At 35.2% G+C, this 9,739-nt stretch overlaps 1 protein-coding gene across 1 annotated transcript; it reads left to right on the top strand.

Annotated features, from left to right (window-relative positions):
• Nucleotides 1–19: 19 nt before the first annotated feature.
• Nucleotides 20–1,802, top strand: LOC128548419 (protein tilB homolog). The gene is made up of 2 exons (XM_053523111.1): nt 20–182; nt 1,669–1,802. The coding sequence occupies exons 1-2, from the start codon at nt 43–45 to the stop codon at nt 1,784–1,786; spliced, it is 258 nt and encodes an 85-aa protein (XP_053379086.1). The 5' UTR covers nt 20–42; the 3' UTR covers nt 1,787–1,802.
• Nucleotides 1,803–9,739: the final 7,937 nt, after the last annotated feature.

Here is a 9,739-nt window from a genome sequence, read left to right as displayed (position 1 = left end):
ATTTATGTTAAGATTTATTTTAATTTTTAGGACTTCCCAGTCATGCCTAGAGCAAGGAAAATTATTGCCACAGAAAACAATATTGGAAGTTTGGATGGTCTGCAGAGTCTTAGAGGGACTCCATTAGAGGAACTTTACCTCAGCGGCAATAACTGCTCATTTGAGATTAATTACAGAAAAAGGTAGGACATAAACCTGGCTGTTTTTACTTCTCTGAAGATTGGTTTTTAGCTCAACTTTTCGAAGAAAAAGTAGAGCTATTGCACTCGCCTCGGCATCTGCATCGGTGCCAGCATCGCCATTGGTTAAAGTTTTTAATAAAGTCAAATATCTCTGTTACTATCAAAGCTATTGACTTGAAACTTAAAACAGTTATTTACTATCAAAGTCTACACCAGGAGAAACAATCTCCATAACTCTGATTTGAATTTTTACATAGTTGAAGTTTTTGATAAAGTCAAATATCTCTGTTACTATCAAAGTTTTTGACTTGAAACTTAAAATAGGTATTTACTATCAAAGTCTACACCTGGAGAAACAACCCCAATAACTCTGATTAGAATTTTGACAGAGGTATGCCCCTTTTTCACTTAGAATTTTTTGGTTAAAATTTTATAAGGTTTTACTGGCAAAGCTCTAATTCAGAGTCGAGCACTGTACTGAGAAAAGTCGAGCGCGCTGTCATCAGACAGCTCTTGTTATTATCTCACTTCCCACATACACCCATGACATTAAGGGTTTGTTGGAGATAATTTTCAGTTTCTTGCACATCAATGTGTCCATTGCAAATGAATTGTGACATGTGCTATGTACACAGTTTTAAAGGGTTTCAAATGAAAGTTCATGTGACATGATCATTTGATGATGTGTAGATATGAATTATGTTATTTTCAGCATAAATGATGAATATAATCTGTTAGATATGGTTAATCAAAGTTATTTGGACTTAAGTTGATGTTTCCAGAAAAAATGTCCTTGAAAAGTACAATAAAACCAGCACACTTTCTTGACCAATGGATCATACTGGTAAAAGCAGGTTGCAAACTATAACAGTTTTTGCAGTGTCACTGCATACCCTTTGTGTTGAATAAAGGCAAGTAAAGTGGTATGATGTCTGAAGTAAAGATAGCCTGTACCCAGACTTAAATTTTACAAATTTGATACATTTTTATACGCATAAAAGGGCGTATTATGTTATGACGCTGGTGTCTGTACGTTAGCAATTTTGTGTCCACTCTAATTTTGTGTCCGCTATGTCCCTTGAAGGATATCAAAGAAATTTGACACAAATGTTCATCACATTGAGGTGACTTGCAGAGTGCCAGTTTTGGATGGCTCGTTTCAAGGTCAAGGTCACACTTAGCGGTCAAAGGTCATATGACTTTGTTTCGTGTCCGCTCTGTAACTCTTGAACCCCTTGAAGGATGTCGAAGAAACTTGACACAAATGTTCACCACATCGAGACAACTTGCAGAGTGCATGTTTTGGATGGCTGGCTTCAATGTCAGTGTCACACTTAGGGGTCAAAGATCATACCGTCGGGCATAATATTATATTGCTCCGCATTGCTGTGCTCTTGTAAAATATTGCATTCACATTACAAAAAAAACCACTGATACTAGAATCGCTTTTACTTGTAGCATGTTACTGATACTTTGTGTATTACAGGGTGTTTGCAGCTTTGCCTAACCTGAAAGTTCTTGATGGCATTCCAAGATTACCTAGTGACAACAACTTTGATGATGTAGAAACTCCAGCGGAAAACTCAAAATGTACAATTCTGTAAACCTGTGATATGATCTTACCTGGATCCAACTTTATAAAAATTGAGTTTGTAAACCAGTCGCTGACAGCAACATCGCCATTGGTCAGTTCCAGAGTTTATTTCAGAAACAGCCAATCAGAAGTTAAAATTTATAGACTGGTCTCAAAAACTGATTTTAATTTCATCTTATTTGGAAAAAATGTAGACACACTCCTTAGAGAATGGATAGGGTCATATAAATTTCAAGATATATTAGTGTAATCTTATCAGTTATGACACTATATACCTCATGATTTAGGTTAAGATGCTTGTTGTAGCACATTCTAACCTGACCTGATTTGTTTTCCAGTTAAACAAAGAAGGCTGAAACCTGTGTGTTATTATTCAACAATTAATTTTTCTGATGTCACAATTATTACGTCATGTCGTTAGACAGCATAACAGCGTGCTGGAAAAGAAATCAGCAGAAATCAGTTACATATTTGATGGATATCGTCAAGGATGTACAAAATAATCCTTGATAACGTGTTAGAATCAAAATAATATATCTCAAACAGTTATTTGCTCATGAATAAAATCATTGTTTGTTGTTTAGATGCGTATTACTATATCACTCGGACTGCGCCCTCGTGATATAATTCTTTTGCATCTATACTCCAAACAATGATTTTAATCAATGACAAATCACTGTTAGGGATATATCATTTCTTAAATCATTTTATTGTTGAGCCCGCTTGCGGTGAACTCGATATAGTCACCACTTTCAGTGTATGTGCTTGCATGCATGCGTGCATCCGTCCGTCCAATTTTGTCCGGACCATAACTTTGACATGCATGGACCAATCTTGTTTATATTTGGCATGAATGTTTACCTCAATGAAAAGGCGTGTCGTGCGCAAACCCCATGTTCCTATCTCAAAGGTCAAGGTCACAGTTTGAGGTTAGATGTCAAATCGAAGTTTGTCCAGAGCATTTCCTCTTCATGCGTGGTGGGATTTTAATGTAACTTGGCATGAATGTTCACCATTATGAGACGCAGTTTCATGCGCAAAAAGAACCAGATCCCTAGGTCGAAGGTCAAGGTCACAAAGGTCAAAGATGCTGGCAGGCTCGACATTCTGCCTGTGGGCATACTTGTTCTTTGCAATGACTTCTATGAATAATTGTAAAATAACAATTTTCTTACACATTTTTCAGTGAGAACTTAAAGAAATAGATTTTTGGGTTAAGATTCCCCCCTCAAAAACTATCTCAAGCTTAGTTTGTAAACTTAAATGACACAGATGAGAAAATAAATTCAGTCAAACCATTATCGGTTATTGTGAACCAGTATCTCTTATCTTTATATTTCCAGTTTGCAAAGTTTGACTGTGATATTTCTGTTCATTTAAAATACATTACTTGATTATTATAGATGGAAGCCTCCATACTTGCCCAAGATTTGCAGAGTGAACTCAATTTATTAGCCCACCATCATCAGATGGTGGGCTATTCAAATCACTCTGCGTCTGTGGTCCGTCGTCCTTCCGTCCGTTAACAATTTCTCGTTATCGCATCTCCTCAGAACCTACCAGGGGGATTTTGACCAAACTTTGTCAGAATGATGTATTAATACCCTAGTTGTGTCCCCCAGAAAATCAGACTGGTTCAACAATTTTTTAGTGAGTTATGGCCCTTTGTTTATTTCTATAATTTACATAGATTTATATAGGGAAAAACTTTGAAAATCTTCTTGTCCAAAACCACAGAGCCTAGGGCTTTGATATTTGGTATGAAGCATCATCTAGTGGTCCACTACCAAGATGATTCAAATTATTTCCCTGGGGTCTAATATGGCCCGCCCTGGGGGTCACTTGGTTTATATAGACATATAGGGAAAAACTTCGAAAAACGTCTTGTTCAAAACCACAGGGCCTAGGGCTTTGATATTTTGTATGTGACATCATCTAGTGGTCTTCTACTAAGTTTGTTCAAATTATCCCCCTAGGATCAAATTTGGCTCCGCCCCAGGGGTCACATGGTTTACATAGACTTATATAGGGAAAAACTTTGAAAATCTTCTTGTCCAAACCACAAAGCCTAGGGCTTTGGCATTTGTATTGTAGCATCATCTAGTGGTTCTCTACCACGTTTGTTCAAATTATCCCCCTAGGGTCAAATATGGCCCCGCCCTGGGGGTCACATGGTTCATATAAACTTATATAGGGAAAAGCTTTTAAAATCTTCTTGTCAATAACCTACAACATACAAATTTGTATGGTTTCGAGTGGCAAGATGAACCTTGACATGAATTGACCTTGATTTTGACCTGGTGACCTACTTTCACATTTCTGTAGCTATAGCCTTCAAATTTGGACCACATGCATAGTTTTGTGCACTGAAAAGAACTTTGACCTTGACATTGACCTAGTGACCTACTTTCACATTTTTGAAGGTACAGGCTTCAAATTTGGACCACATGCATAGTTTCATGTTCCGAAATGAAATTTGACCTTGATTTTGACCTAGTGACCTACTTTCACATTTCTCAAGCTACAGCCTTCAAATTTGGACCACCTGCCTAGTTTTGTGTACCGAAACAAACTTTGACCTTTACATTGACCTAGTGACCTACTTTCACATTTTTGAAGGTACAGGCTTCAAATTTGGACCACATGCGTAGTTCTTTGTTCCGAAATAAAATTTGACCTTGATTTTGACCTAGTGACCTACTTTCACATTTCTTGAGCTACAGCCTTCAAATTTGGACCACTTGCATAGTTTTGTGTACCGAAATGAACTTTGACCTTAAGATTGACCTAGTGACCTACTTTCACATTTCTGTAGCTACAGGCTTCAAATTTAGACCACGTGCATAGGATTGTGTACCGAAACAAACTTTGACCTTGACATTGACCTAGTGACCTACTTCCACAGTTTTCAAGCTACAGCCTTCAAATTTGGACCACTTGCATAGTTTTGTGTACCGAAATAAACTTTGACCTTAAGATTGACCTAGTGACCTACTTTCAAATTTCTCAAACTACAGCCTTCAAACTTGATGCACATGCATAGTTTCGTGTACAAAGAACTTTGTCCTTGAAATTAATCTAGTGACCTACTTTCACATTTTTCAAGCTACAGCTTTCGTGTTGTGTACGGAAATGAAATTTGACCTTGAGCTAGTCAGTAAGTCTTGAAATTTGGAACACTCAAAAATGGCACATTGGTGGGCGCCAAGATCACTCTGTGATCTCTTGTTTCACTATTTACTTATTTAGTACTAAAAGGTAACTTTAAACTAGACTTTATTTGTGTTTTTGAATAGCAACATTTCATTGAAAAATTGATCTTCTAACTGCCTTTCCATTAAAAAGAGAGCAATAGATACAGGATATTAAAAACGATAAGCCAGTTTTGTTTGAGTAAACATTTTAATGTGTATGATATAAGATACAGATAAATTCCTTCTGTTATATACATTATGTGAGAATTTTATATGTAATATCAGAATTATGTATATTATATCAAGTTTCCGTTTTAATGAATTTAGAATATTTTTATCAATAAAAAGGGTTATTTAGGTAAAAACTTGTTGAATCATGTAAAATCACTTTCATACATATTTCTATCATAATTACTATATAATTAAAGCATTTTCTAAATTTCATAAAAATTGACATACATTTGGAGATGTGCAGCTTTAAATTATGGTTGTAATTATGGTTTTATTCCTTTAGTGCATTTACGTTTTTAGCTCACATGAACTATGGTCAGATATGAGCTAGTAGTACAGGTGGTTGATCTGTCGTCCATTTTCTGCTGTCTGTTGCCCGTTGTCAACATTTTTACTTAAAATATCCACCTACCAACATTGATCAAACTGATTAACACCAAATTTGATCTTAGCATCCTTGTATAGTCCACTATCAAATTTGTTCAGATAGTACTGCTTGGCCCCTTTTAGGTCACCACCAGAGGTAAAAATAGAAAATTCCTTAAATTACTTCTTTTGATAAACCACCACACTTGGTCTAAAGCATCCTTGTATGGTCCAATCTTAATTTCGTTCAGATGGTTTTGGCTCGTTAGGAGCAGCAAGACCTAACTATAGAAAAACGTTTAAACAACTTTTTCTCATGAACCAGATGATGGATTTTCACCAAATTCGGACTGTAGTATCATTTTATAATCATTTATGTTAAGTTCAGCTTGGCTCGAGAGCTAGAAATTTAATCCTTGTATAGTATTCTATCAAGTTTATTCAAATAGTTTCGCTTGGCCCCTTTTAGGGACTGCCAGAGCTAGAAGTAGGAAAACCTTTAAACAACTACTTCTTATGAAATACTCAATAGATCTTTACCAAATTTGGTGTGTATCATAGTTGTACGGTCATCTCTCTTTTTTTTTTTTCGTGTGGTTCAATTTAACCCCTTTTGGGGGCTGCCATAGCTAAAAGTAGAATAATTCTTTAAATGACTTGATTTCATGAACCACTTGATGGATCTTCACCTTAATTTCTTCTCATGAACTTTATGAACAAGATTCTCAAGTTTGCTATAATAACAGTTACCTGTTTTGAGGTCCTGGAAAAGTTTCTCAAGTTTGCTGTAACGGCTACTTGTTTTGCGGTCCTCACAGCAAAACTAGTAAAAGCTTTTATAATCTGTGTAATATATATTTAACCAGACTCTGTCAAAAGGTCAATGTCCTCCTCAGGTGAGCGACTAAGGCCAAGTTAGGTCATTTGTTAGAATTTTTGACTAAAATTAACTACTTTTGCATTTATATAATTCTTTATTTTGAGTGATAAATTTAGCTTGATTTGTCAGGTTTTTATTTTATCTGTAGATTTTTATTTTTATCTCTGCACAGTTGTTATTTTCTGTATGCATATTGTCTCCATCTATTTTATCACATTTTTTTGCAATAACATTTGTATGTCAGGTACATACTGTCTGTCTTTTTGTATTTGAAATATGTATATTTTTATGTTAATGTTAATAGTAATGTTGTGTACTGTAAAATACTTAAAATTTGTGGAAATTTTATTTCATGAATTTGCACGGATTTTCTAGGGGTTTTTTTATTGGTAAAGTGTTGAACTTGCAATGTTGTGAAAAGTGGAACGGGAAATTCAGTATGGATTTACCAAATGTAAACTGTTATAAAATTGTCAAATTTTATTTGGAAATTTTTAGAGTTGAAAATCGTAAATACTTGTGAAAATAAAGTTCTTGTGAATAATAACTGTTTTACGGTATTTGTTTAGAGTATTTGTTGTAGATATTTCCTTTACTAATTGATCATCCGTCCAGCTGTTTAATACTTATTAATAATTACTCCTTGATTATTTGATAGTCTGTCCAAGTTTTCATTATTTACAGTTGTTTTCTTTTGTGTGACAGAAATTAGTATTTATATGGTTGTCCTCAAGTCTCCAAATACCTTTGTTTAAAATAGCCCCATGTGGTTCTGGGACGACCTGTGTATGAAAAGGATTGGAACCACTGCATTACCCTTGCATGATCGTAAAAGGCGATTAATAGGGTCTTAACACTTGGTTTTGCTGTAACTCCAGCAGGTATACATATTTTGATTCCATAACTCGTGTTTTTATTTCGATGTAAATGAGATGTGGAACCAAAATGTGTAGTCCTGTTTGGCGCCATATAACCTATACTTTGTTGGTGCGCCGTAAAACCCAAATAAACAAATAAACTTGTTTAAAATAGGCTACACAAACTAAATATGAGACAATAATACAAACCACATTTACATGGAAAGTTATTATATATTTTTAACAGTTGTTACATATGCTATGTAAAGTCATTCAAAAAATTGAAAGAACTCTGGAATGACAGAATGATGGTGAAATTTTTACATCAATTCTTACTTTTTAAAATGATAAAAATATAATGTGAACTGAAAGGTTTGTAAAATTATATTTTAACAATTATTTGCTGGTCTTGATTTTGATTTTTTGACATGTTTCTCATTTAATCACAGTTTGTTTTGCAGCAAAATGTTTCTATTATGCTTAAATGTTTGTGCTCCATTCCACAATGGAACACCGAAAATAAGATGAAACCACAGCAAAAGCTTCAGATAACTCACTCTAAATGAGCTGTGCCATGGGAAAACCAACATAGTGGCTTTGAAACCAGCATGGATCCAGACCAGCCTGCGCATCCACGCAGTCTGGTCAGGATCCATGCTGTTCGCTTTTAATGCCTATTGGAGAAACTCTTAGCGAACAGCATGGATCCTGGCCAGACTGCGCTGATGCGCAGGCTGGTCTGGATCCATGCTGGTCGCAAAGCCACTGGTTTTCTAATGGCGCAGCTCAAATAGTTTATGTTTTCCTCACTTTAATTCAAAAACCACTGCATTTAGTATTGACAGATGACAATGAAAGGATATTGCAATATGTGGAAACCATCGGCACTATCTTGAATCTGTTTCAAATATTATTGTTTTGTTAAAAAAAAAAATGCAAACAACTGTCCGTGTCCACACAAGGCACTTTGCGTTTACTTACGGAAAGATACAGGAGCTTGGTGTCATTATAATAGATGTCTGTCGTTGGAGAGTACAGGATAAATTTTCAATTATCTCCCTTGTATGTAATTGGTATGTGTATTTACAAAACATTGCTGCCTTCTATGGATATTTGTAGAGCTTTACTTTTCATCCATGAATGCTTTATTTTTCATTTTTAAGGCAGTTATGCATTTTGATACATAAGTGTTTATCTGTTGGCTTAAATAATTGGGCAATATTTTGAGAGAAAAATCAGAAAACTTCAGTAATTCAAGTAAAGGGAAATCTGGAAAGAAACATAGCATTTAGGACATTTTTGTCTTAGAAACCAGTCATTTTATTTGTATATATTTCTATTTCTTTTTATTTATTGTATGTTAAGAACAAAATGTGATATTTGTTACTTATAAAATGGCATTCTGGTAATGCATCTATATTATTTTTACGCAAATAAAATTATTTCTCTACAAAATGTACTTCATGATTTGCCCCATGATTAATAATAATTATCAACTGTAAAATGGAACAAGATCGCCATAAATTGCTTAACAGACCATGACCATGTGACCTTGAATACATATGACTCACGGATTATGAAGTTACATCAAGCTGTTTATGGAAGAAAGTTTTTTTTAAAGTTTTTTATCCTTTCAGCTCTAGTCGTCACTTAAAGGGGCCAAGCAGAGTCATTTGAACAAATTTATAAAAATCCATACAGACTACTACAAACCAAGTTTAGCAAAGATTCACAAAGCATTCATGAGAAGAGGTTGTTTAGGTTTTTAGGTCACCTGGACTTTGTTCAAGGTGAACTGTTAGTACAGGCGGATGTTCCGTCAACCATCGTCTTGCATCAGTATTTTTATTAAACATTTCCTCTTCTGAAATTACTGGTCAGAATTGACATCCTGCATCCTGGCATGGAACTTTTTCAGTTTTTGCAACTACGAAGAAGAGGGGTATATTGTTTTGCTCTTTATCCAGTTCACAGTGATCAGAAGCAAGGTCGAAAAGTGCTCTTGTTCCATTTTTAGTAACAGTGACCTTGACCCCACTTTCCCCATATGCCATCTCAACCTTAGTCTTTATATAAGCTACCTATAGAACAAGTTTCATTTCAGTATCTCAACGTAAACGAAAGTACAAAGCGAATCCATCCCAAGTTATTGAGCGGACAAATTTTTCCAGTTTAGTAAGTGACCTTGACCCCACGTTTGACGCCGCTCGTCTCTCCGCCACCGTTCAACTACATTTGAAAAATAACCTGGGTAATACAAGATTCATGTCGTTAAATAAGACACGTTTATAAAACATGGTTGCATCCCCCTGCCTATGATGGTATATTCCATATTTAGACCCAAGGTCACTATGACTTTGGCACACTATAAAATTTGACAACTGTAGGTCAAATCGATCTTTAGTTATTATTTTCAATCTCAATGTCGTTGTGAC

This window comes from Mercenaria mercenaria, chromosome 14 (assembly GCF_021730395.1).
Source record: "Mercenaria mercenaria strain notata chromosome 14, MADL_Memer_1, whole genome shotgun sequence".
NCBI lineage: Eukaryota > Metazoa > Mollusca > Bivalvia > Venerida > Veneridae > Mercenaria > Mercenaria mercenaria.
The sequence above is the reverse complement of the archived record's forward strand: the minus strand, read 5'-3'. Positions and strand labels throughout refer to the sequence as shown.